General features: G+C 35.8%; 1 protein-coding gene across 10 annotated transcripts in view; it reads right to left on the reverse strand.

Moving 5' to 3' along the window:
• Positions 1 to 26,676, reverse strand: part of PAN3 (poly(A) specific ribonuclease subunit PAN3) — a gene marked incomplete at its 5' end in the record, with an annotated part of 117,536 nt that overhangs the window by 47,468 nt on the left and 43,392 nt on the right. For all 10 annotated transcript variants that reach the window (XR_014256313.1, XR_014256314.1, XM_082435575.1 and 7 more), the window contains one exon: positions 19,014 to 19,164. Coding sequence is in view for 8 of the 10 variants with exons in the window: in XM_082435575.1 (XP_082291701.1) it covers positions 19,014 to 19,164 (151 nt within the window). The remainder of the gene's footprint in view (positions 1 to 19,013; positions 19,165 to 26,676) is intronic.

The following is a 26,676-nucleotide window of genomic DNA, read 5'->3' on the forward strand; positions in this document are numbered from 1 at the left end:
GTGGCTCAGTGGATAAGACTCCGTGCTCCCAATGCAGGGGACCTTAGGTTCAAACCCTGTTCAGGGAACCAGATCCCACATGCATGCCACAACTAAGAGTTCACATGCCACAGCTAAGGAGCCTGCGTGCTGCAACTAAGGAGCTGGCAAGCCACAACTAAAGGAGCCCTGGAGCCACAACTAAGACCTGGTGCAACTAAATAAATAAATAAATAAAATAAAAATTGGAAGTATATGAAACAAAATTTATTCTTCATAAATAACCGTTGGACTTCTAGAGTAATCCTAAAGAGGATCATCTGGCTATGGCTTGGTGTATACATCACAAAAACAGCTGCTTTCAATTTCAATAGCTTAAAAACTATGCACAGCCTTTGTCCCAGAAATTCTAGCTCTGGAAAGTACCCTAAAGAAATAGTCCTAAATCCTGAAAGACACTTATAGTTAAAATAAATGTATATAGGGACTGCCCTGGTGGCACAGTGGTTACGAATCTGCCTGCCAATGCAGGGGACACAGTTCGAGCCCTGGTCCGGGAAGATCCCACATGCCGCAGAGCAACTAAGCCCATGCGCCACGACTACTGAAGCCCGTGTGCCTAGAGCCCGTGTTCCCCAACAAGAGAAGCCACCGCAGTGAGAAGCCCGTGAACTGCAACAAAGAGGTGCCCCTGCTCGCCGCAACTGGAGAAAGCCCGCGCGCAGCAATGAAGACCCAACGCAGCCTAAATAAATAAATAAATAAATGTATAAAATAAAATAAATGTATATATACACAGAGCATATACATATGTGCTGCTTTTTAAATGCTAACACTATAATTCAACATTTTAATAGATAAGTTTTTAAAAACTGAATGCAATTTGAAGGATAGAGAAAACACTATCAATCTGAAGTCTATTAAGGTGGTAAGAATGGTTTTAGGAGAAAATAGCTCATTATAAGTGATGTTCTATGATGTACACTAAATTTTTCCCATGACACAATTATTTAATTCAGTTAAGAAATAAAGAAAAGCTGTTTGAATACTTAATAACTTTACCTTTAAAAAATGTCTTTTAAGTTTACGTTCTGAATAACCTTGAGCATATGTTTGTTTGCACAAATAACATCTTCACTGCCTTGAATAAAATACATCAAGTTAAAAACCCTAAATTTAGAAATCCTTAGTCAATATTTTTGCTTAATCAAAATCACCCCATTGAGTCACACAAATTCATATAATTACCTACTTAAATTTAAAGATAAATAAGAATCTACTTCATAAACTGCCAATAGTGTGAAGAGAATGTTTTACAATTTCCAATTTTTAAGCCAGAAGTAGACTAAGCTTCTCCCCTTTCTACAAATTAGACAACTGGGGCCCGACACAGCTCAGGCACATAAACTCAGTGAAGGTAGAAATGAAGCTAGAATCTAGGTCCCTGGAGTGCTATTACAACCCAGTGGAGCACTCCATGCTGTTGAATTTAACCCAAATTTAAAACCCTGAAGGCCACATAAAAATAATGCACCTAGAAGAAAAAGTTATAGGGAGAAAATGTGATTAAAGGCATAAGAATTGTCAAATTTCAGAACATATAGAATATTAAAGGAGGGGAGGATGGTACAACCAGTTCACAACATTTCTCTGTTCAAGTTTCTGGATTTCTACAATAAGCCTCAAAACTATACTGTCAATCCTAAAAGTTTAGGTACTGTGAAAAGAAACAAGTCATAGGAAGCTATGTATAACCGCTACAGACAAGGGTGATTCAGAAAATCCTTGAATTTAAAGACAATTAGAATTAGAATTTAAAGACTTGAATTAGTGTTTCTGAAGATTCCTAGCAACATGAAAGTCTGGGTTATTTTCTTTATTAAAGATTTTTTTTTTAAGTTTATATGTCTAATGATATTAATTCCGCACCCCCCCACCCCCGCCAAAGGCTATTATTACACTAATGGGATGCATTTTATAATAGATGGCATCTAAGAATCCAGGGGCTAAATGGCAATAATCCGTCAAGATGTTGCCATTAAGTAAAAAAAAGTAAATATTTTACTAAATTTTATTTTGGGGACATTTTACCAGCACTTTTAAGTCACAAACACAGGTCAGAAAACTTTAAAAAGTGGACATAAATAAAGATTTAACTGAGACAACCATCATATAGCCATGCTCATATTTTAAATGTGGATCTAATCCTCAAATAGACTGTACAAAATAAAACAAACCACTATCCAAAAAGCAACAGGATTAGGAAGTAAAAGCTAAGATAATATTAGTCTTTACAGTCTTTACTTCTTTCCCCATAATAATTCCATCATTCAATCAAATTCAGTTTTGTAGATAATTATCAAAACTGGCTAAAACTGTTATTAATCAAAAGTATCAGGCTTAAGGTAATAATAATCATGCAACTAATGAACCTAAAGCTGAAACGTATAAAATCTCATTTGTCTAAGCCCAATTTTCCAAATTCTGACATGATGAATGATCACTTCCACTTCTAGCCTAAACAATAATCAACTCAAATATTGACTAGGTAAAATTCCCATTATTCCTATATATTTTAAACCATACTAACTTTCAAATGATTAAAATAAAATTAATATATTTATAACCCTTTAACTCTTAAACCACAAAATTACTTGTTACCACACAGATGTATATACCTTTGGCCAAAGAATTTTCCTGTATCATGCCACACCCTGTTTTTAAAAGCCTCCAAAAAGACAATCCACAGTATTCCTGCATAATTTATAATGGCCTAGAATATTAGGATAAGAAAAGTTTCCTTTCTATAGCTTAAATCTCTCATGTTTCATATAAAAAAATCCATTTAATTAAACATTAAAATTATCCTCATTTCCTTGAAAACTGAAACTAAAAAAATAATGTAACCTTTTAAGGTAAAAATTGTTAATTATCAAAATCACAATATTAGCCATAAGCCACGATAAAAATTATTCACTAATCTAGTAAAATATACACTAATCAAGTTAAGTTCAATTTAATCCTAAAAGTTGCAAGCCACAAATGCAAACTACCTTTGCAAAGATGAAACAACCCAAATGCCAAAAGGTTTACTGGAGAGAAATGTTTATAACCCCATGTGGAAAAAGGATAACTCGGATTCATAAGTAGACTGCTAAAATCCCATGCTGACCTCTCAGGAGCATACTAATTCTTGCTGGCAACAAATAGCAGTAAAATTTCTACACTTTAAAGAATTGTTTCATTAAGTGTGGTGATAAAATGAAAACAAAGTCAGTAAGAATACTGATGTCAATTGCCAGAACTGATTCCTTCACAAACCCTGTTTTCACAACAGCAACCCCTTATGATTAGGGGAATTAAAAGTTGCTGAACTCAACAATCCCTTCAGTTAAACAAACAGACCCCTCAGAGCTGTCCAACGCTGCCCAAACTATCCATCCTTTAGTCGAATCAGTCAGTTTCATGAATTGTAGGATTTATCTTCAAGTCCAGGGCTGACTCAGAGGGTAGCTTGTTCCCTAGAGAAAACAACCAACAAAAATCAGAACAGCTACTGCTCATAAGCTCTTTCAACACCCAAGTGGAAAGGACAACTTAATGGGTCCAAAAAAATAGTTCAACTTCCTTTCAGCTACAGGAGTAGCCAATAAACTGAAAGCATCTATATGCCATAGGCAGTTCTTGGTTAAAGCTTTCACTCAGTTACAGTAAGAAATGTTAAAACTAAAAAGCTTACAAGAGAAGCTATCACACACACCATAGGGTTTCTCACCCAAGAAGAAATTTGCAAGGACTATATAAACGGAAAGTATTTCAAGGGCCAAAGCTGTTATTTTGTTTTGTTTAATCTTTGAAAAGCTGCCTTTCGTGTGCATACATGCGTGCATGTGTGTGGAGTGGGGGGAATTAAATATTTCCACCCAGAAGCAGTCTACATGTCTAGGGCACTAGCTTTGCTTATGGCCATACATAAAAAACTAGTGAAATGTTACTTAATTCCCTAAACGCAAGGTCCTCATATTCACTAGTCAGAGAGAATATTCTGAATTAAAAGATAAAAAGAGTAACATGTTCTGTTTCAAGACATGCAAGAGTGAATTGCATTCCCTATTATTTCTAAAAACCAAAATATCAACATGTACAGCCTTAGAGCCTCAAAATATACCACAACAAAACGGGGGGGGGGGCTTTGCATTTCATGAGTTAGGGGTTCTGTCTACAAAAATATGTTGTTATGAAACAAAGAGGGAAAAACCTCCATAAGAAAGGTAACGAAAGAACTCAAGCTACTTTCAGAGACATTATTTTGTCCTTTCCGGCGCATGAGGCTAACAGCTTTTCACAGAACAAACACTCCTCAAGACCACCTCCAGAGGGAGGCGTGAGGGTGGCCAGCACAACTTTCCTTTCTAAAACATGTATTCCTTATTTATTCGTGTGGGGGAAATGCTCATCAAAACTTTTCCCTTGTCGCTTCCAAGCTGTAATATGGAAAATTCTTGACTCTCCACCAAGAACCTCAGTGCCTCAGAGCTCAGATTTACGGAGGACAAAACTAGTAGTGACTACACACTGTCTTGAAAACTACTCTTTTGAATATAAGCATCTGACAGGTTGTGGGGTTTTTTGGTTTGGTTTTAAAGCCTTACTCATTCCTCATTTTCCCAGCCTCTCTCAGAGAAAGGAGAGTTAAGTCCCACTGTATGTAATGAATGGTACCTGTCATAAACCGTCTGGGGAGAAGTCACCGAATGGCCACTCAAATCATTCCCTGTAGTCTGTGGTTCAGGTGAGAAAGCCAGCGACCCTCCCAGCTTCCTTAACCTGAGTACCAGTGGATTGCGCTTCCCATCAAGAAACAGGGCTCTGTGCCGGTGGTTTTCAATCTGCATTAAGCAGAACCCTAAGCTTCCAGAAATGCTTCAGGGCTCTGTAAATTCTTGATTTGAGTTTCATCTGTTTTTTTCACTTTTAGTAAATCAACAATAAAATCGCAAATGCAGGTCCAAATTAGCATGCATTCTTTTTTAACATACTAGAGAGCATCACCAACATACTTAGCTTGTGTTGGGTTAGGGTATTCTCATGGAGGCTCAGAATAAAGCCTCTCTCCCGTCACCCCTCTGTATATACATGGATCTTTTATTAGGAAGGCAGTGACTGCAATAATCTTTATTTAAATGCACATGCACTCAGAGAAAATTGAACAAATGGGTGCACAACTTATTCATGTGAATCATGATTTTTATGTTACTATATGACAGAAAATACAGAAAAGGAGACAGGAATATAAGACTAATTACTGTCCTTCACCCACCGATTTCAAATTACTGGGTTTGACATAATACCACATAGACTTGCTATACTCACTGAATAACTTCATGAGTAAGAGTTTAATAAACCTGACCCTGTAAATGCCAGTTTTATCTGCTTTATATAATTTTAGATTTGGGGACTGCATACAGGCTTCACAAGAGTTCTGCTGCTTTAAAAAAAATGTTTGAAAACCACTGTTCTCTAAACTCTAATTAAGCTTTGGTATTCCTGGCTCACAGGTCCTCTAGGGGCAGAAATGGTAATTAAGTCTTAAGTTTCTGATGCTTGCTGAGCTGCAGGTGCCTGATATCGACGTGCTCCCAGCCAGCTGTCCAGTCCTGTCTCCTCTCCCCACATCCTGACAACCCTCAAGAAACAATGTGCCATGGACTTCTATACACTACGAAATGTAAAATAGCTAGCTAGCGGGAAGCAGCCGCATAGCACAGGGAGATCAGCTCGGTGCTTTGTGGCCACCTAGAGGGGTGGGATAGGGAGGGTGGGAGGGAGATGCAAGAGGGAGGGGATATGGGGATATAGGTATACGTACAGCTGATTCACTTTGTTATACAGCAGAAACTAACACCCCACTGTGAAGCAATTATACTCCAATAAAGATGTTAAAATAAAAAAAAAGAAACTGTGCCAAACTCAGGGGTGCTAATGGCAAAGAAAATTGGTAACATTTTAAGAAAGAGATACCAGGTACTTCAAATACATGACATTTTATCTCAGTGCCATTTTTCATTCATTTTTCCAAGTTCCTGCCCAATCTAACCTTTTTCACTTGCCTAGCAATTTTAATTTGAAAAGAAAATTCCACTCTTCTGATATTTCAGAATGGTGGCTCTCCACATCACACAAATGGCAAACTTCAAAAATATTTCTTTGAAAATATAAATGAAAAAGAAACTCCACATAACAAAAGCAGTGACCAAGAGCCTAAGGTAGGGACACAGAACCATCTATGTGAGCTAATTAATGATAATAGTTTAAACTGTCCTGTGGAATCACTGCACACTGGTACCAATGTATAGTTTGTCTAAAAAAACAAAGTGCCAGTTGGCAAAAAGCCCCGCCTTATCCTATTCCCTCCAGGCGAAGCCTGTGGACTCCCCTACAATCAGCATCTAAGGGCAATGCCTGTTCCAGCAGGACCCTGCTCCAAGCCTGTGGCTCGGTACTGCGCCTGACGGTCTCTTCACGTCTGTTCAGTCTTTACCTAACTCAGACTGAATCACTTTATGAAAGTTCACTAACTGAGCGAAAACAATTCTCTATTATGGCAATAAACTGGTTAAAGCAAACAGAAAAAAAAATAAACTTCACAGATTCTCAACTGTCTGTGTTAAAAATGTTTAAAGAAATCCTATCTATCCTTTAGAACCCATCTTGTGGGTTTTCCATGAAACCGCATCCTGGATAACCTCATTCCAATCAGATAAAATCTCACCTTCCTACACATTTTCTGGAATTCTGAACTTTTTTTTTTTCTCTCAAAAGGTAGATGTCAGAATCTCCTGTGAAATCTTCAAACGTACAGACAATGGCAGTGCTCCAAATGTGGGGTTTCTGACTTCGTAAGTCTTACATGGGGACGGGGAAGGCGTATATGCAAAGCACCACAGGCTGATCTGCAACTACATACGAAGGCTTACTGGAACCACTGCAGGAGATCAGGCACTGAGCAAGGTTCCAGGAATTCAAGAAATACGATCTAGTTCTGATCTCATGAAGTTCATACTTTACTCATAAAGCCCACGACAGCGCTTAAAATTTTTCAATTTTAGTGTTTACTCTAGGTCTCCATGTGTGATCACAATAGTGGATAAAATGATAAAAATGCTTCCAGAAGCATTTAACTTTAAGTGAAGGAAATAAATAAAACATACAAAAATTTAAAAACATTAAGAGATACTGAAAACATTATAGAAGCAAAGATATGGAAGACAGTAATAATAACTTCAGAAGTAGAAATGGCTTTGAAAGGGGGAGGAGAAAAAAAAAAAAAAAAAGAGGCATTTGACCTAATCAATGAAAAACAGGCAAGATCTCAAGAAACTGAAGAGCCTTCCAAGTAGAGGAAGGCACAGAGATGGGAAAATTGCTGGCCATTTTCAAATACATATTCTCAAATAGGATACGTATTTTATATCAGAGGAGGTCCTCCATGAAGAAAAGAAAGCTGGTAGTCATTTAATAGTCATTTTCAATTATTTTAATTCTAAAAATATTTAATAAGCATGTAGACATAGTTCCTTCCACAAGGGAGCTTATATTCCAATAGGCATGAAGAGGACCACTCATTCTAATACAAAGAAAAATACAAGTTCAAATTGTAGTAAATTCTAAAAAGGAAGTAAACAGGAGAATACCATGAAAAATAATGATGGGGGGCTTCCCTGGTGGCACAGTGGTTAGGAATCCGCCTGCCAAGGCAGGGGACACGGGTTCGGGCACTGGTCTGGGAGGATCCCACATGCCGTGGAGCAACTGGGCCCGTGCGCCACAGCTGCTGAGCCTGTGCTCTGGAGCCCACAAACCACAACTACTGAGCCCGTGCAGCAAAGAAGACCCAGTGCAGCCAAAAATAAATAAATTAAAAAAAAAAAAATGATGGGAAATCTCCTTTACATTAGTCAAAGGCCCTTCTCTATAAGTGACACTTTAAGTCACTTTGTAAGTGACATCTAAGAGAACGGAAGGAACCATCCATGGAAAGAACAGGTGAAACAGTACATGCAAGGAACATGAGCCAGAAAGGAGTTTGACATATTTGAGGAAGACCAGTATGGTTGGAACTGAACACACAATGGAAAGAGTGAAAAGGTGAGATTAGAGAGGTGTGTAAGACACAGATTATATACCATAGTAAGGGACTTGGAGTTTATTCTAATGACAACTAGAAAGCCATAATGTGATTACTTTTACTTTTACGAAAATATAAAGAAAAAGTAAAATATGTTTACTGATTTATGGTAACATTTCTATTATTAAAAATTGTATTTGATTAGAAGTACAAACATTCTCTCTTCATTACATTACACAATAAAAATAAGTTTCAAACACACTCCAAAATGCTTTCTTTACTTATTTTTTTAAATATAAATAACCTTTAATAAAAGCCATGTGTTAATATAAATGTTTCAGACATTACATGAAATTTCTAAAAATCTTATGTTTGTATGGAAATATGTATGGAAATATGTTAATATAAATGTTTCAGACATTAAAAAAAATAAAAATAAAAATAAAAGCCATGTGGACCTAACCAATATAAATGCAACTCAGATTCCACCTCTGATTTCCCCCTCAATATCTAGAGAATTTCAGCAACTGACTTCTATAAGCATACTTCATTTTAGTTGAATATCGACCTGTGATAAAAGGTATTTGAACTACCTGGATATCAGAAACACTGTAAGCATTAATAAAACTATTAAGTGTCCTAACAAAAGTGTCCTATTAAGCTTCCTCACAAAATTTAATCTCATTGACCAAATTTAGGAAAATACTGTCAGTTCATACTATGAGTTTAACCCAAGTTGTATCAGCCACATACTCGTACACAATATTTGATGGAGACCACAGCCTGCACAACTGTTTCGCTTTCCATGTCTACACACAGTAATCCTCCATTGGGCCTAACTTCAGCCTTACCTCTATCAAGAGCCTCATTTCCATATGAGTTTTCATTAATTAATTCAACAAATGTTAGAATATTATGTGTAAACTATAGTACCTAAACCTCTAAAAATGTGAATAATTTGTCCAGATTTTTAACTGTCTTAAAAACAACTGAATTACAACTTTAAGAACTATCCCCTCTGGCCTGTATGTTAGGTCACTTACTTGGATCACTATAATATTTGAAGAAATAGAACAGTGACCTGGCTTGCCCCCAAACCTGACAAAATTATCTGAATTAATAGGATCTTCTCTAGCCTCTGCAATGGTGTCAATCTCTTAAATCATAACACGTACATTATTTAAACAAAGAGTCAAAACAAAATGGGAGGAGGACAGGTGTTAGCTACCAAACAAACTCTTCTGGATCAAAAGAACCATTTTTCTTCTCAAGTGACAGTGAACGTTTATGACTAAATGGTATGCTTCATTCATTGATAAATTATGTTGTATTGTTTATGAACAAAAAACATACTCCAAGACAACCATGTCTGATTATAAAAAGTTATAGTCACAAAAAATAAGATTAATATTAGTTAACAATGTAACTTTAAATTTCTTTCCAACAAATAAAAGCTAGTAACAAATTAAGAAGAAAAATTAGTCTGGCTTCAAAAAATGTTGTTATTGAATCAATAAACACTTCTTACTTCTTTAACATTAATAACAATTTAGTTGACCTTTACATAAAAATCTTAAAACATACATATTAAAACGTAACATGCAAATAAAAGATATCTGACTACTAGTTCTAGATCCATGAGGTTTAAAATTTTAAACAGCCACGGTACGTATGCTATGCATTTTTCAGACATTCTGAAAAATTTATGAGATGTATCAATAATTGATCTACATTATGTGTGTCCCATGAGCATTACTAAGGTAAAAGAAATCCCTGTGGCCTGGTTTCACTTAAACGGTATTTGTGATCTTGGCTGAGCTTCAGGAACCCCTGTAACAATTAATTCAATGGTTACTTATCTGATAACTTCAGTTACTCCGAACACAGACTGGAACCAGAAAAGCGAAACCAGCCTCAGCCAAAGAATAATTTAAAGCCGCATGCACCGTATTCACAGGCAACAATTCAAGTCCTTGACTCAAAGTCTTTTTCTTATGTAAAGAAAGCAGCAGATTAGGAGAAGAAAAGGGCTGCAAGAAGAAAGAGGAGAGAAGGCAGCACAGAGCACTGAGCAGAGCAGTAGTTCTCAACATGGAGTCCCTGGAAAAGTCAGCCGCATCCCCTGGAAACCATTAGAAAAGGAAATTCCCTGGCTCACCCAGACAGACCTGCAAAACCAGCAGCTCTGCGGATGGGACCCAGGGAGTGCTGGGTTTTAACAGGTACTCCAGGTGATTCTGACAGACTCGAGAACCACTGTCCTAGAGACAGGAATACTAACAGCACGACAGAGTCACCAATAAAAAGCCAGTAAGAACTCACTAACATGGTTCAGATAAACTTGTCTGGGTATGTCCATTCAAGGTACTACATTCAGGCACTTTAATAGACTCAGAGAGCCAGAGAAATTACCTCCAAGGAGTTATAATCTAATTGATGTAGGAGGACAATGGAAAGGGTGAAGAATCCAAGTAATTATGTAACACTGAAGCAAACTGCTCTTCAAACTCTTGTTACCTAAAAAGTAGCAACTGTATTCTGGTTCACTATAATCACTTGAAGCACATCAAACTGAGCATGAGTCATAAAAGAAAAGTTAATTCTGTGTGAAGCAACAGAAACTACAAGTTTTGGAAATCTTTCTTTGAAAAATTGCTGAGAATATAAAGTTTTGACAATGAAAGCCATAAAGCTTCTTATATCCAAAAATTCAAGTATGATGGAAAGCTTCATTTTCCATGATGCTAGATGAATCAGTTACTGTAGCTGTTTTGGTGATTTCTTTAAAGTAGATACAAAAGATGCAAATAAGATAATGCCCCAAAATGTATTTATAGGAGATAACCAGGGTCAACTTAAAATTCTGCATCCAAAGAAGACTGGAGCATGTAGGCCAGCTGCTTAAAAAGATGAAAGTCTGGATTCTGGAGGACAGTCATGGTTGGAGAAGCTTTGCAGACAATTTCCAGGTTTGTCCATAACAACTTCCCACTCAGGCTCCTCCATGCTTTCCCCCTTCCAGCTGACTGGAGAGATGCCTAGAAGCCCGTTGACCTGGGTCCTTAACTACATGGAGAACAGGATCCCAGACAACCTGAAAAATCTGTCCTGGACTGTTAAAAAAGCAAGAAATAAATTTTTGTCATGTGAAGCCACTACATTTTGGATCTCCATGTTTCAGGAGTTTAGCCTACCACATCACAACAGTGGGCAATAAGATTACGGTCCAAAGTAACTATGGCTTAGGGAGCATTTTGGTGACAACAATTACATTAATATCCTATTGATCTGTACTGTTTTCTAAAAGGTACACCCCCCCCCGCCAAAGGGACTATTAGTCACTAGTTATTATTTATAGGAATACCATTCTAAAATCTGGATAACCACACCTCAAATATGGGAAGATGTTCATGAAATCATAAAATATCTCATTTCAGATCAATGTGTAAGAGATTCATGACTAAAAAATCAAAAACTAAATATTATCACCATCAACATGTAGTCCACATCTGAGTTTCTGCTAGTATACATGGTTGGATTTTACATGCCTGTGTGCACTGGGGGTTTTAAAGGGATACATCTCTCTGATTCCTCTCCTTTTACTAAGACCCTGCCCCATGCCCTACTGTAGAGTAAATGCACATCCAAAAGGCAAAAAGAGTAAGAAAAAAAGATGACTTTCACATATGAATATGACTAGTCAAGCTGAGAAGAATCAGGGAAAATTCAATAAAAGAGGCTGCCACCATTCAATTCATTCCTACAGAATTAGAGGACCATTCCTATCTAGACATGTTACACACAGCATAGTAATTTTGTCCACACAAACATTCTCTCTCTACTAAGTACCTACAATGCACCACTGAGCCAAAAGGTGAAAGAAAAAATGATCCCTGGAGGTTTCAACCTATTTGACTCAAAGGAAATAAAAAGATTGACTTCTAACTCTCCACATCCAGCTGAGAACCAAGAATGTTCTTGGGCATTCATTAATACATGCTGTCTCTCCCTGCCTCTCAGTTCATTCAGGACCTCTACAACACTCTGATTCACCCCAGACCCTAACCTTACACTGCTGAAACAAAACCCCCCTCATCTGTACCTGCGATACAAAGGATTTTCTATTTACACATACTACGTCAAGGAAGTCCATATACCTTTTAAAGTCCTTTTTAAGTCTAGTATCAATACAAAAATCAAACTCTTCTCTCCTTTTTGCTACTTCTCATCACTGTTTTCATCTCTGTCTCCTTTCAGTGTACCTATCTATCTCCTATTGATCAACATGTCACAAAACAATACAATTTTAGATTAGAAAGACTTTTAAAATTATCTAATATTATCTTCTTATAGAAATGAAGATGCTAAAACACAGGGATCAAACAGCACGCTGAAAGCTACATAGCTACTTTAGTCGAAGAACTGGTACCATGTCCCAAAGGCAATCAAGTCACGATCCAATGAAAGCAGCCCCTAGACAGCAGGAGATGCTGCTACAGTTGTAGATCACTGAACCTATAGTTGAAGGGAACCCCTACCCATGCCCATCCAGCCCTTACCTCTCAGTTAAGGAACAAGTTAGCCAATACATGAGATGGAGACAGGAAGTCCACGATAGAAACGCTCAAACCTAACAGGACACATTCACCAGGGATTCCCCAGCCAGCAGAACAATATCCACTGGCAGCTACTTGAAGCCTTACCTGGCAGGTCTCCAAGCCAGCTGCGGCAGCCACATGCCCCTCGCGCCATTAACGTCTCGCCTCAGTGTCCTGAAATTCCCAACCAGGAAGGAAATACAGCCAGCAGGCACTCCCAACCCAGTTACGGCTCTACAGTTCTACTGTTAGCAACCTTCCCTGGGACGTCACCATCTGTACCCATAAACATGCATACACCGAGCAGCCCCCATCTAGGATGAGCTCAACATTACAGGGCAAGGTAAAGGCCTTCTTCACAAAAACCTCAGGGACCCCTGACCTTAACTATAAAGTTTTCTTTTATTTTTTAATGTAGAAAGCAAGCCCCAATTAGAAAACCTGGACATGTTTGAGTGATTCTGCTGAATATACCTGAAAAACAAAGTAGTTACAAAAAATGGAAACATGCAATTTAAAGATAATACAAATGTTTTGACTGGTTTTAAAAATGTTTTAGCATCTCAAAACACACAGCAACTCTAGTTCTGATAAAGTTAAACTTTCAACAGGCATATTTCTGTTCCTCATGTGACAATACACCTACACCCTCTTGAACACTTGCATTATTTAGGAGTTCTTCAAAGATGTTTACAGGATCATTAAAATTCACTGTAATTAAGAGATACCCACCAATTAAAAATTTTTCTCTGAGATAAAAATGAAGCTTAGTTAAATGAGCATTTATTAGGCACCCTCTTTATGCCTGAATTTGTGCTAGATAAGAAATGACTCCGTCCCTTCTTAAGGAATTTGTAATGTGCTTAGGAAATGTAGACTGACATTTAAAACAGAAGAATACTTTAATGGTAAACTACCTCTGTTGCTATTAAGGGTAAAAATAATTCAGAGAAACCAGTTCAGATGGAAATATCAAAATAAACTCATGGTAGGATTACTTGACGGTCCCACAAAATTCATTTAATGAAAAATAATTACAAGGAAAATCTGTTTAGAGTTACATCACATAAAACAAGGAGATGTTTTAGAATTACCTAAGTATTTTGTATAATTTTTATTTTCAATAATTATACTACTTAGTAAAACATAAAATAATCTAAAATGATAGCTTATAGTTTTTATGCCTTGAGTGATTTTAACGTAGGGCCTAAAATACAAAGAGAAATTTGAAATATGAACTTAGATATTTACCATCTGCAAAACCATAGCTTCAATCCATTAGCAACCTATTTTCCCAATGGTACATACACTCCTTAGCTGGATATCAGAGTAGTAATACAGGTAGGTAGACATATCTCAGGATTTAATTTTACCCACACTAGTGTTACAGCATTATGACCTACAAGAGGTTCCTGATTTTTGACTTACACAATTTATTAATTTTAACAGTATTTTCCCAGTTTGCCCTCTCTCTTGTTTGCGTCAAAAACAGATCAGTTATATGGACACACACATACATACAACTAGTCTAAAAAAACAACTGAAAGGGCTATCATGTAGGAAAGATTTTAATTTATTCTATTCAAGGAAAAGACCTAGGACTAATGGATAAAAGATAGACAAGACAGAGTTTAGTTCAACAAAAGATCTAATTTTCTTTTTTATTCAAACTATTAAAATGTACACTGGGCTGCCTTGGTTAGCTACTTAATTCTTTATTACTATAAGTGAAAAAGCAGAAGCTAGATGATAATCTCTCAGGAATGCCACCTCTAAACTGGCACAAGGCTGAACCATGGAAACCCCAAAGGTTCCACCTAGACCAATGACCGGTGTCAGATTACCGCGTCGGCCAACTACTATGCAACTGAAATGAATGAAGCCTCCATTTCTTCATTATGATATAAAACATCATAGAATCAGAGAACTTTATTCTTTAGCACAGAACTTTAAAAAAAAGATCACCTTTCAACATTAGAAGTATAAGAATATTTTTAAATAGTACATTATATATATTAAAAGTTAAATATTTTTCAACAAGAATGATGGATAAATATTAATTTTCCCTTTTCTTTTCCCTTCCTCTTTTTCCCCATACCTTATCCAAGCCAAAAAATAAAGAATATAAGCCAATTTTATCTATCAATTTGGCACTCGCAGGAATATATAAGAAACGATTAAGTGTTTCAAACAACTGGATCTAAAAATATACTTCAAAATTTTTCTAAAATATTATGATTAAATTTTAATGAAGGAATACAATTACTTAATAATGATAGGTTTAGTATAATAATTAGATGCTTCTCATTAAATCAATCATCTGAGATTACCATAATAATTTACAATAAAATATACTAATGGTCCAAAAATCTGCACCATTCTCATCTTGAAGGAATGAACATTTGAAAGTACTAAAGAGTCACTTATGGCTCTCTTTCTCATTTATAAATCAATGATGGCATCTCCAAATTCAAGAACTCCCCTCTACCTCTCCCAAGCGTACACACACAATCAAGCAGAACAAGAGAGGCTCAATTCCTGAGTCACAACTGTGCGTTAAACCACCAGATGACATATTAGAACACTACCCAGAAACGTACGCTACCTCTCCTAGAATCACCTTCAAACAGACTATGGCCAAGACTGAGGTAATTAAACTTAAAGTACACCAAGACTTAGCTTACCAAGTCTACTACCACATCAAAATACTCTCAGGAAAAATTCTGATAGAAAACCATTCAGCAATTAGTTCTCGTGATAAAATTATTTTTCATGGCACAAAAAATCAAAGTATAAGCTGTCTTTTCACATACTTAGTATAGTCATATTTTCATTTCTAAAGGCTATTCCAAAAATGTCTGCCTAAAGCTAGGCCTATTAGAAAAATATATCTTTATACATTACTTTAGAGGTATTGTTACTATGTCACACTCAGGAAATAAAATTTTGCTAAGGGTGTGTTAAACCAGTGACCCTTAACTTCTGGAAGGCTGTGGCCCTCCAAGAGGATAATAAAAGCTATGAGCAGAGAAAACTGTGTATTTTGCAAATTAAAAACACGCACATGATTGTAGGGGTTCTCAAAGACAATTAAGGCCGAATGAAGTGCCATACCCCAAATACTCACTCTTATAACTACCTTCGTAGAAGACACTTAGAAATACAGCTATCGTTCTCCGGTGAAATGTGCGGAAAACAACTAAACCTATAGCTCCTTCATTTCTTAAAATAAAATAAAATGTATATACAAGTCAATGGAAACTTAACATGTGCTGCATATATTTAACACTTTCAAATACCTTTTAAACCCAATTAGCTATTTAAATTCAAATATTTTTTGTATAAAGTTTTACTTCTTGCATTACAACTTTTTAAAAATACAGATCATGTTTTTAAAGTGATCAAGTTTTAGAGGAACCTGATTCACTCAAGATCCACTTTGTTCCATGCATTACGTTTTTCTTCCTTACGATCTGAGGAAATACAAAATCTTAACATCTACTCAACTTTGCTCAAATATTTTTACATTTTTGGTCAAAGGATATATTTAAATATGTATTTTTTTCACATATAATGAAAATGACATTACTCTAGTTTACATCTGACTGCCAAAATATTTAAGGTTTCATATATTTTAGGAAAACAGTAATTTGACGTATTTTCAAGGGTAATAATTTCTGGAATAGAAGTTGAAAAAAAGAGAAAATGAAACTTTATAACTGAAAATTATCACTAGGTTACACCTACAGTAGACAAGGAGGATTAAAACGATCAGTTAAATCACCACTAAGGCAGGTAAGTAAACTTCTATGACCTTTCTTATTCTACAGTCTTACAGTGAAAATACCAAGAACCTCTCCTAGGCCTTGAAAAAAATATTTATGGGTAAGAAGTAATGGAAGACACTGAAGGGATAAAATGTTTTTCTGAAAGTACACACTTAATTTTGTTTTCCTTTGCTCATCTCCACAGAGTGTTAAGCCATTAACTAGAAGGAGAAAATATGGAGAAATAATAAATGCAAAACCATTAATCACTTCAGTATTTTTGGAAAATATTTTAGCCTCGTTGATTGCCATTTGAATAAAGAACAATTTTTAAGTAGTTGGTATAAAGAATTCAGGAATACATTTAACATAATATACTGACCTATTTCCAATGGTTCCAGACAGTAATTACTTTCATTAATAGGAAGCAGAATGACCACTTTAATGTTAGAGCTATGTAGAAGAAGAGTAAATAGTTTTAAATTAATTCATTTCATCCTAAATTTAGGTTGTGAAATCCAATTGGGACCAATGAAACACCTACCTACACACAAGTTAATAACAACTGGAAACCTTAAACAAATACCACAGCATTAACGGATTTTGTAATTAAATGTTTTCAATATCTAAAATTCCCTTTGACATTTTTAACTCCTCCAGTATTTAAAAAGCCCATCTTTTAGCCTGAACTAGTCTGATCAAAGATGTGAACAAAATATTTACTTATGAGACAAGGGAAAATGTGCTGTTTAGGCCAAAATCAATTGGTGCTTAATTAAGAAAGCCAAAGGGTTCTGACTGGCGTATGGGTTTCGTTACTGTGGGTGCTTTATAAACACTGCTCTGCAGTCTGGACAATCCCTAAGAAAGTTCAGAGGTACAGCTGACATGTAGATTATGCTCATGTAAACAATGTGAACACACCTCAATGGGAGAAAATCATAGCAGCATATTACTTACATATTACAAGTAAAATTTTAAGGCTACCAGGGATATTCAATTCTGACACTGCTCTCTAGGGAAGAATGGAAAATGTTTACAAATTTAACTGAACCTGAAAAGAGCCAAAGTAGAAAAAAAGGTAAAGGGACAAGTAAAGGGGAAGGAGTTGCAAGGTATATCTCAAGGCCCTCCACACAAAATTATCTTAAAAGTTTCACCAGAAAGGTATGTAATTCTTGCTTATGTTTAGTTAATAAAATGATCAACTGCTCATTGGGGTGGGGGAGGATGAGTGGGAGATGAGTGGGAAGGGAGGGAGGGAGAATGAGATGGAGAGAGGGAAAGAGGGAGGGAGAGAAGGGGAGGAGGGAGAGGTGAGGGGAAGTAGGCATTGATAAAATCCTTGGCAACACAAGGTTATTAAGCCTCTGAATACACTTGATACTTTATACACTAAACCTGATGCTCTGTTCCATAAAGTTATCATTATCTTCTCTCATTCTTCTTCCCAAAAAGGTCCTTGATTTCAATATCAATATCAAAACCAATGATTTATCACCATTACTGATTAGATTAAGCCCTGGAAGCAGTACTAGTTCCAGGCTGATCTAGATAGATCTTTTGGCTTCATTTAATGTATGTAAATTTCCTTTTGTTTCTGTTTTTTTAAACATTCAGGACCAAGTGATGATTTTCCAGTACAGGTTCTAGAAACATAATATGGGTGCGTAGCTCAACCATTTCACAGACACAAGACAACCTGCTCAGCACTTACTATGAATTCAATATAATTCTGCATACATTACTTGTCTAATTAAGGTACACAGCAGTAGGAATGGGTGATGTTAATTATCTAAGAAAACTTTCATATTTTGATATGTGTTTATGTTAGAAAGCAGAATACAAAATCTGCATGAATTTTTAGATAAAAGAGGGGAACTTCTAAGAAGATAGGGTTCTCAAAGGGTTACTCTGAACTATGCCTCAGGATCCCTGAGGTATAAGTGCATTTCTTCAAATTCTTCTTCTGCCATTTTAGGTAAACTTGGCAGAAAGTGTTGAGATGTACTGTCTTCCCTACCTCAATGACCCCTAATATTTCACATTTCTTTCCTACCATTGTTTATAATACTTTACCCAATTTGAATTACTGCTACAGATTTATAATCAAACACCTGAAAGGCAATACATCTAAACTTTTATTTAAAATGATATAAATTATTTTTTAGAAATTTATTTCAAAAGGAGGACCCTGACGCCCTTACAGAAGTTTCTGAGTGAAAGAGCATTACCATGAACTTTACAAAATAAGGAGATACTATGGCCCAGATAGACTTTTTTCTCAATAACCATTTTCTCCTTTAAATTTATTTTTGTGCTTTTAAACACGCTTATATTTAATTTTTGTTCATATTTAAATTTTGCTTTAAAATTTTCAACTACACATTTGGTCTATGGTACCAAAACCTAGAACATAAAACTCATAATGTGTTCAAATATGACTCACTGAAGAACACAATTTCAGGTCTGGTAAACTACCAGCAAATGTGCGTAGAGACTTGCTATCTGGAACTCACTGGAAACAGTTACTCAACTTACCTGGGGCTAATCCAGCAGCAGCAGCAGGAGTCCCCAAGGATGGGTGAGAGAACACTTGAGAGAAGGCAGATGCATGTGCCTGGGACGCGTTACTGAGCCTGGAGGTTGATCCTCCTTTGGGAATAAACTCGCTTGCAGTAGGATTTGGTGTCTATTTAAAAATCAAATACAGTAAGTTAACACATTTTAAGCCCAAAAAGACACTGAATCTACTAGGCATTATTCCACAGTGCTCTGTTTACTGAGTAAAATATTTTATTGAAAGGATTTACAGTGTTTTTTAGTTTTCATATTTTGGGTTGGGATAATTAAATTTCTTGAAGAAAAATTTTCACCAAATTTGAGGGTTTTAATCATTTCATTTGCAGAATTTAACTTCAGAACATGAAAATTTGCCTTTATTGTCAAATATACATCATTACCAAACTATCCTAACACATTTTAGAGAACTGGGAGGTTGAAACTGCCTCAAAACTGAGTCAACAAGTTTCAAATTTAATGTCTTTAAACCACTTCTACCAGGATAAAGGTCAAAACTGCCTTTATTCCAAAATTAATCACTTCCTTCTTTATAAGCACTGAAGACATTTCCCCAATAATATGGCACCATGTATTTAAATCACAGTGAAGACGAGAAAAGCACTTAAACACAAGGCAAACACACGAGAGGACTCAAGATATAAGAAAAACATAACAGAGGCTCCAATGTCTGCTAAGTATTCATGTAACTTGTTATATTAAAAAACATTTTACTATGAGATTACATGAAAAAAATTTCCTCCCAGTTGTACAATGCCACCTTTTATCTAGTCAAGTGGCACGGTACCTCTGCCTTTAAGAATGGCTAGCACGTTATAAGACTGCAATTCAATTTCACAAATGGTCTATATTTTGTCCATGTGGAAAAAATGAACATCCTAAATATTTTTCTGAAATTGTGACTTACATGCTTAAGTATAATGAAGATTCAACATATTGATATTTGAATTCAACTTCCAAAAGGGTCGACCAAAGAGATAATTTAGTATGTTCATACTTCAGCCCACATTTTCTGTATACATATAAGCTAAGTTTAAAATACACAGAATCATGATGCAAAAATTTAATCACCTGAAGTATTTTAGAGCTGATCATTAAAATGGAAAAATATTTCCATAGAAGGCATAAAATAAAAAGATGGACTAATTACTGTACAATCTAAAAACAACTTCCCTATTTGATATGAATGACATTTTAAACTGCTAGGTTAGAGTTCAAAATATTAGATTTGGAAAATAGCAAGTCAAGAGGCTAACCTAATTTTAAACTCTAAAACAAATGATATTTTACTAGTTACGTTCCAGCTAAAATTAAATGCAAAGTAATAAAATATAGAAAAAATGTTAACCTGCGCTTAACTACAATATACTAGATGTACAGAGATCCTCTTTTACTGCCATATCTAAGACATAAAATTCTGAAGAAAAAAAAGAATCAGGCCTGAACCAAAACATATTTTCCAAAGAGAAAAAAAAAAGTCCTCTTCTGTCACTTATGTGTCTATTTTAAAACCTTCCAAATTTAAAACACTGGCATCTTCTTTAAAAGTACGGCCAATTCCTTAATTTCTGGAGTAGAAAATAAGCCAACGCATTTTATTGACGTAGTAATCCCTAGTTATAAAAGAACAAATGGTTACCAAGAGGATCACTTCAGAGCTAAATCAGTGTGTACTAGTTAATGCTGAATCTGTTTTAGAAGATGAAAGTCAAGATAAAATCAATCAGATAACTTGGTAAAAGAGTTCAGAACGCCTAGGAGAGATGGAGACTTCAGGATTACAAGATTACTAAGAGACAGCAAATTTAGACAAAGAAATTAATCTAATCTAATCCCGAGAAACAACTATCACTCAGTTTCCATTTCATTTATACCATGAATAAGAGACTTTTGATTTCAAAGCTGAGTTTCTCTAAATCAAATCTATTTTAAATTAGTCTGAAAGACTATTTTTAAGGGATCCTATAAAGGAGAAAAAGGAGGGGAAAATCTACTCTACCTCCCCCAAATAAATTATATATAAAATGCCATTATAACAAATTATAAAGGTCCTTCAAATTTATTATGATAGAAGTTATTAAAATTAACTATGAAAATGTATACACTAAACTGCAACTTTTAGGGATTCAACAACCACAGATGCAAAAAACCTACCAGCAATGAATTTTAATTAAGAAGTGAAAAGAAGGGCCTAAACCCCTTCCTCCATTTTTTTTCCTGATTTAAGATGGCAAGGCATTTCCCTTGACTGGGTGGTTAGAGAGTTTGTTTTATTTCAGATGAGTTTATTTGAGATGAGAGAAAAGGTTAAAGGATTTAAATGGCAGAAAAAAGAATTACACAGTAGGTATAACACAAAAAACAAAATCTAGGAATAAGAGAGTAGAGCTACTATTATTAACAGTTAATATAAATTCCTCTAACCAGATTAGAGAATTATCAAAAATACTTAAATAATGAGAAATTATAATAATGAGAATACTTTCTCATGATAAAATTAGTTAAAATAAGAACTATAATAAAAAGATGCTTTCTTAAAACCACTTTAATATAACTGGTTTGTAACATATATAAGGGTTTTATAAAGCAACAAAATAGCAATAGGCACACACCTTTAACATGTTAAAAAGAATACTTTTTTAGAGATAGATAAGGCAAAACTGGTAACTAAAACCAGTATCACATTAAAATGAAATCTCTGTTCATCAGAAAATAAACGATTGGGACTTCCCTGCTGTCACAGTGGTTAAGAATCTGCCTGCCAATGCAGGGGACACAGGTTCGAGCCCTGGTCCGGAAAGATCCCACATGCCACAGACCAACTAAGCCCATGCACCACAACTACTGAGTCTGTGCTCTAGAGCCTGTGAGTCACAACTACTGAGCCTGTGCTCTAGAGCCCACAAGCCACAACTACTGAAGCCTGCACGCTTAGAGCCTGTGCTCCACTACAAGAGAAGCCACCGCAACGAGAAGCCCGTGCACCGCAAGAGTAGCCCCTGCTTGCCACAACTAGAGAAAGCCCGCGCGCAGCAAAAAAGACCCAACACAGCCAAAAATAAATTAATTAAGTTTTTAAAAAAAGAAAAAGAAAATAAACAATTTATTTTAGCTTTAGAAGGTGAAGGTTATATCTAGAAAGAAGAGTCAAGGACTTAGGTTATATAAATTTGTCTAACTTCAACAACACTAAAGAGAATGCAATAAATGAGAAAAGGAATAGTGAAAAAAGAACATCAAAGTTTTATTACTCCCACCTTATGACTTAGATAATCCCATCATAACTCTCTAAATATGTTCCTATAATATTAAATTTGTGGGTTTTCTAACATACATATAATTATATTTCTATTCATAATTTCTAATTTCTATTCATACTTTATTTAATTTATTTTTATTTGTTTATTTTTGGCTGCGTTGGGTCTTTGTTGCTGTGTGCAGGCTTTCTCTAGTTGCGGCGAGCAGGGGCTACTCTTCGTTGTGGTGCGCAGGCTTCTCTTGTTGCGGAGCACGGTCTCTAGGCGTGCAGGCTTCAGTACTTGTGGCTCGCAAGCTCTAGAGTGCAGGCTCAGTAGTTGTGGCGCACGGGCTTAGCTGCTCCGCGGCATGTGGGATCTTCCCGGACCAGGGCTCAAACCCGTGTCCCCTGCATTGGCAGGCAGATTCTTAACCACTGTGCCACCAGGGAAGCCCTCTATTCATACTTTAAGTCCTAATTTTCATTCATATCTTAAACAGCTCTAAATGTACATTTGGGGAAAAAAAATCAATGTTTATGTCAAATAGCAGACATTCACTCTGTGAGAAGTTATCAATAAAAATAGAGTTTTAGGTTCTCACACACTTAAATTTACACCGCAACTTTCACAACCAAAAGAACCAAGTGCATTTTATTTAGTGAGTTCTTCAAACCGACAGCATCCCCCAACATTTGGATATGATTCCTACCTGTACTCTCCAGACAGAAATATACTAAGTCAAGAGTCCTGGCCTTTAGCTTAAAAAGCACTGTTGTAATTATTATCATTATATTTTAAATGAAATAATAATTGATGTTTCAATTCAGACATCCCAACCAACCAAAATGATAGAGTGTTTCCTATTTTACCAATGACTGATAAAGGTTTTTTTTTTTTTTTACAAATGAAGTAATTTTCTGATGAGGTTTCTAGCTCAAGATTAATACAACTTTATGCTTTTCTACTATCATACTATTTCATGGAAACTGTTACTTTTAAAGTCTAATTCAGAATTTAACACTGCTGGACTCCACTACAATCAAGAGTACTTATTAAGAACACAATAAATTAGTCCCATAAATTAAGGGACTAATTTAATAAACAGTGAAACAAAATTAAAAGTTCAGCCATTAATTTTTAATTAGGTAGAATGACAGGAAGAGGTTTATACTGAATAAAAACACAAAACAAAATATTATGTAATATTTCATTGCAAATATGCCAAACGGTCTGTAAGAAAAAGAAAGTTGTCTTAAGGTGCTATGATGAATGACTGAGGAATCACTGCTATTCCTGAATATTGGTCAGGCTTTTTAAAATCACACAGTAACCTCATAAAACCATAAAATACCCTCCTTAGTAAAGCTCCTTGTAATGAGCTCAACTTGCTTTACCTCTTAATAGCTTCATAAGCTGCTATCAGTAATCTTTCTACTCTCTGAATGAAACATGAATGACCTGGTAAATTTTTCTGAACAGCTTTATCTAGATATAATTGACATATAATAAATTGTACATATTTAAATGTAAGCTTTGATAACTCTTGACATAGGTAGACCACCATGAAACCACTACCCATATCAAGAAAATGACTACATTCATCATGCCCAAAAGTTTCCACAAACCTGAATGAAATCCCTCCCTCCTGTTCCTCTCTGCTCCACTGCTTTGGACTCCAGGCAACAACCGATAAGCTTTTTGTCACTACAGACTAGTCTGTATTTTCTAGAATTTAATATAAATGAATCTTACATACATATGTAGGTGCTGAGTTTTTTACTAGCTTCTTTTACTTTGCATCATTAAGATTCATCCTTCTTATGCTTTCTTTGGGTTTAATTTGTTCTTCTTTTTCTAGTTTCTTAAGATAGAAGCTGAGATCACTGATTTGGGAACTTTTCTCCTTTTCTAATACAGGCATTTAGTGCTATAAATTTCCGTCTGATTACTGATTTAGTGGCATCCCACAACTGTTGGCATGTTTCATTTTCATTCAGTTCAAAATACTTTCAAGTCTCCCTTTCTAATCCCTCTTTGACACATGAGTAAGTCAGAAGTGTGTTATTCAGTCTCTGAATACTTCAGGAGTCTCCAAAGATCTGTTACTGGTTTCTAATTTAATTCTCTTGTGGTCGGAGAACACATTTGTATGACTTGTACCCTTTTAAATTTATTGAGACTTCTTTCAGGACCCGGAATTGGTCTGTCTTGGTGACCAATTTCTATGTGAACTTGAAAAGAGTATTCATGTGGTTGCTGTGGGGCACAGGGCTCTACGAGTAAACTACCAGAGCTGCTCAGGCCTCCCATCTCCTTACTGATTTTCTTCCTCTTCTATTGAGAGAGGAGTACTGAAATCCGTATCACCGTCTATTTCTCCTTGCAATTCTACTAGCTTTTGTCTCATATATTTTAACTCTGTTTTTAGGTGCATAAACATTTAAAAATGGCGTATCTATGCTCCTAACGAACTGTTCCCTTTACCTTTATCAAATGACCTTCTGTATTCCTGGTAGTATTCTCTGCTCTGAAATCTACTTTTTCTGACATGAATATAGCTATGCCAGCTTTCTTTTGACTAGTGCATGGTATAACTTTTAATCTATTTTCGTGTTTATGTTTAAAGCAGGTTTCTTGTCAGCTTCATATAGTTAGAGTTTGCTCTTTTTCTTTAATCCAATTTGAAAATCTCTGCCTTTTTATTAGGATGTCTAGAGGACTTATATTTAATGTGATTACTGATAAGTTCAGGTTTAAATCTATCTACCATGTTGTTACTTGTTTTCCATTTCTTCCACCTGTTCTTTGGTCTCCTTTTCTGTTTTCTGCCTTCTCTGGGATTAAATGATTTTTAAAATTTTCATTTTACCTCCTCTCTTGGCTTGTTAGCTATAACTCTCTCTGTTCTGTTACTGTAGTGATTATCTTTGTTTTACAGTATGTGTATTTAACTTTTCACTGACTATCTTAGTCTACTAGAGCCATAATAAAATACCACACACTGAGTGGCTTAAACCAGCGGTCCCCAACCTTTTTGGCACCAGGGACCGGTAACGTAGAAAACAATTTTTCCAGACAGGGGGAGGCAGGGGGATGATTCAGGCGGTAACGTGACCAATGGGTAGCGGCAGATGAAGCTTCGCTCACTTGCCCGCCGCTCACCTCCTGCTGTGAGGCCCGGTACCTAACAGGCCGCAGACCAATACCGTTCCGCAGCCCAGGGGTTGGGGACCCCTGGCTTAAACAATGGAAACATATTTTCTCACAGTTCTAGAAGGTGAGAGCCCAAGATCAAGGAGCCAAGAGGGTTGGTTTCTCCTGAGGCCTCTCTCCTTGGCTTGCAGAAAGCCATCCTCTCACTGTGTCCTCACAGCAATAGGCCTTTTCTCTGTGTGTGTGTGCAACCCTGGTATTTCTTCATCTTCTTCTAAGGACACCAATCATATTGGATTAGGGTCCATCCTTACAACCACATTTAGCCTTAATTAAACCTTTAAAAGCTCACTTCCATATACAGTCATATATATATATTTTTTAATGAATTTGGGGAAGACACAATTCAGTCCATAACACCAACTATCACTGAATTTTAAACTACTTCAGATATAGTGTAACAAGCTCACAATATTATACTTCCATTTCTCCCCTCCCAGACTTTGTGCTATCATCATCATATATTTTATTTCTACATATGCTATAAACCCAACAACACACTATTACCGTTTTTGCTTTCAACCGTCAATTATCTTTCAAAGAGACTTACAGAATAAGGGGGAAAGTTTCTTATATTTACTCATGTAGTTACTGTTTCCAGTGTTCATTTCTTTGTATAGATCCATAAGGTATTTTCTTCCTTCTGCCTGAAATACTTTCTTTAATATCTATTAAGTACACATATACTGCATGTGAATCCTTTCAACTCTTGTAAATGTTTAAAAAGGTGTTTATTTTGCTTTTTTAAAAAAATATAATTTTGAAGTAATTTAAAATTTACAAGTAGTAGTATCCTTCACCACCTTTCCCCAAAGATACCATCTTACATAACTAGAGTATGTTTTCAAAACCATAAAATTAACATTGGTGCAATAAGTTTAACTAAACTGCACATTTTATTCAAAATTTCACAAGTCTTTAAATGCACTCAATGGATTACATTCTTGCATTTTTCCCAAAAATGGAATTCTAAGTTGACATTTTTTTTCTCTTCCTATATTTTAAAGTTATTGTTACACTGTCTTCTGGCTTGTACTGTTTCCAACAAGAAATATGCTATCACTTACATCCTCATTCCTCAAAAATGAATATTTTTCCCTCTGGCTGTTTATCTGGTGTGCCTTGGTGCAGTATTTTCCCCCCCATGTTTCTTTTGTGCTTGTGTTCATTGA

Source organism: Balaenoptera physalus (assembly GCF_965194825.1).
Source record: "Balaenoptera physalus genome assembly, chromosome: 18".
Taxonomy (NCBI): Eukaryota; Metazoa; Chordata; class Mammalia; order Artiodactyla; family Balaenopteridae; genus Balaenoptera; species Balaenoptera physalus.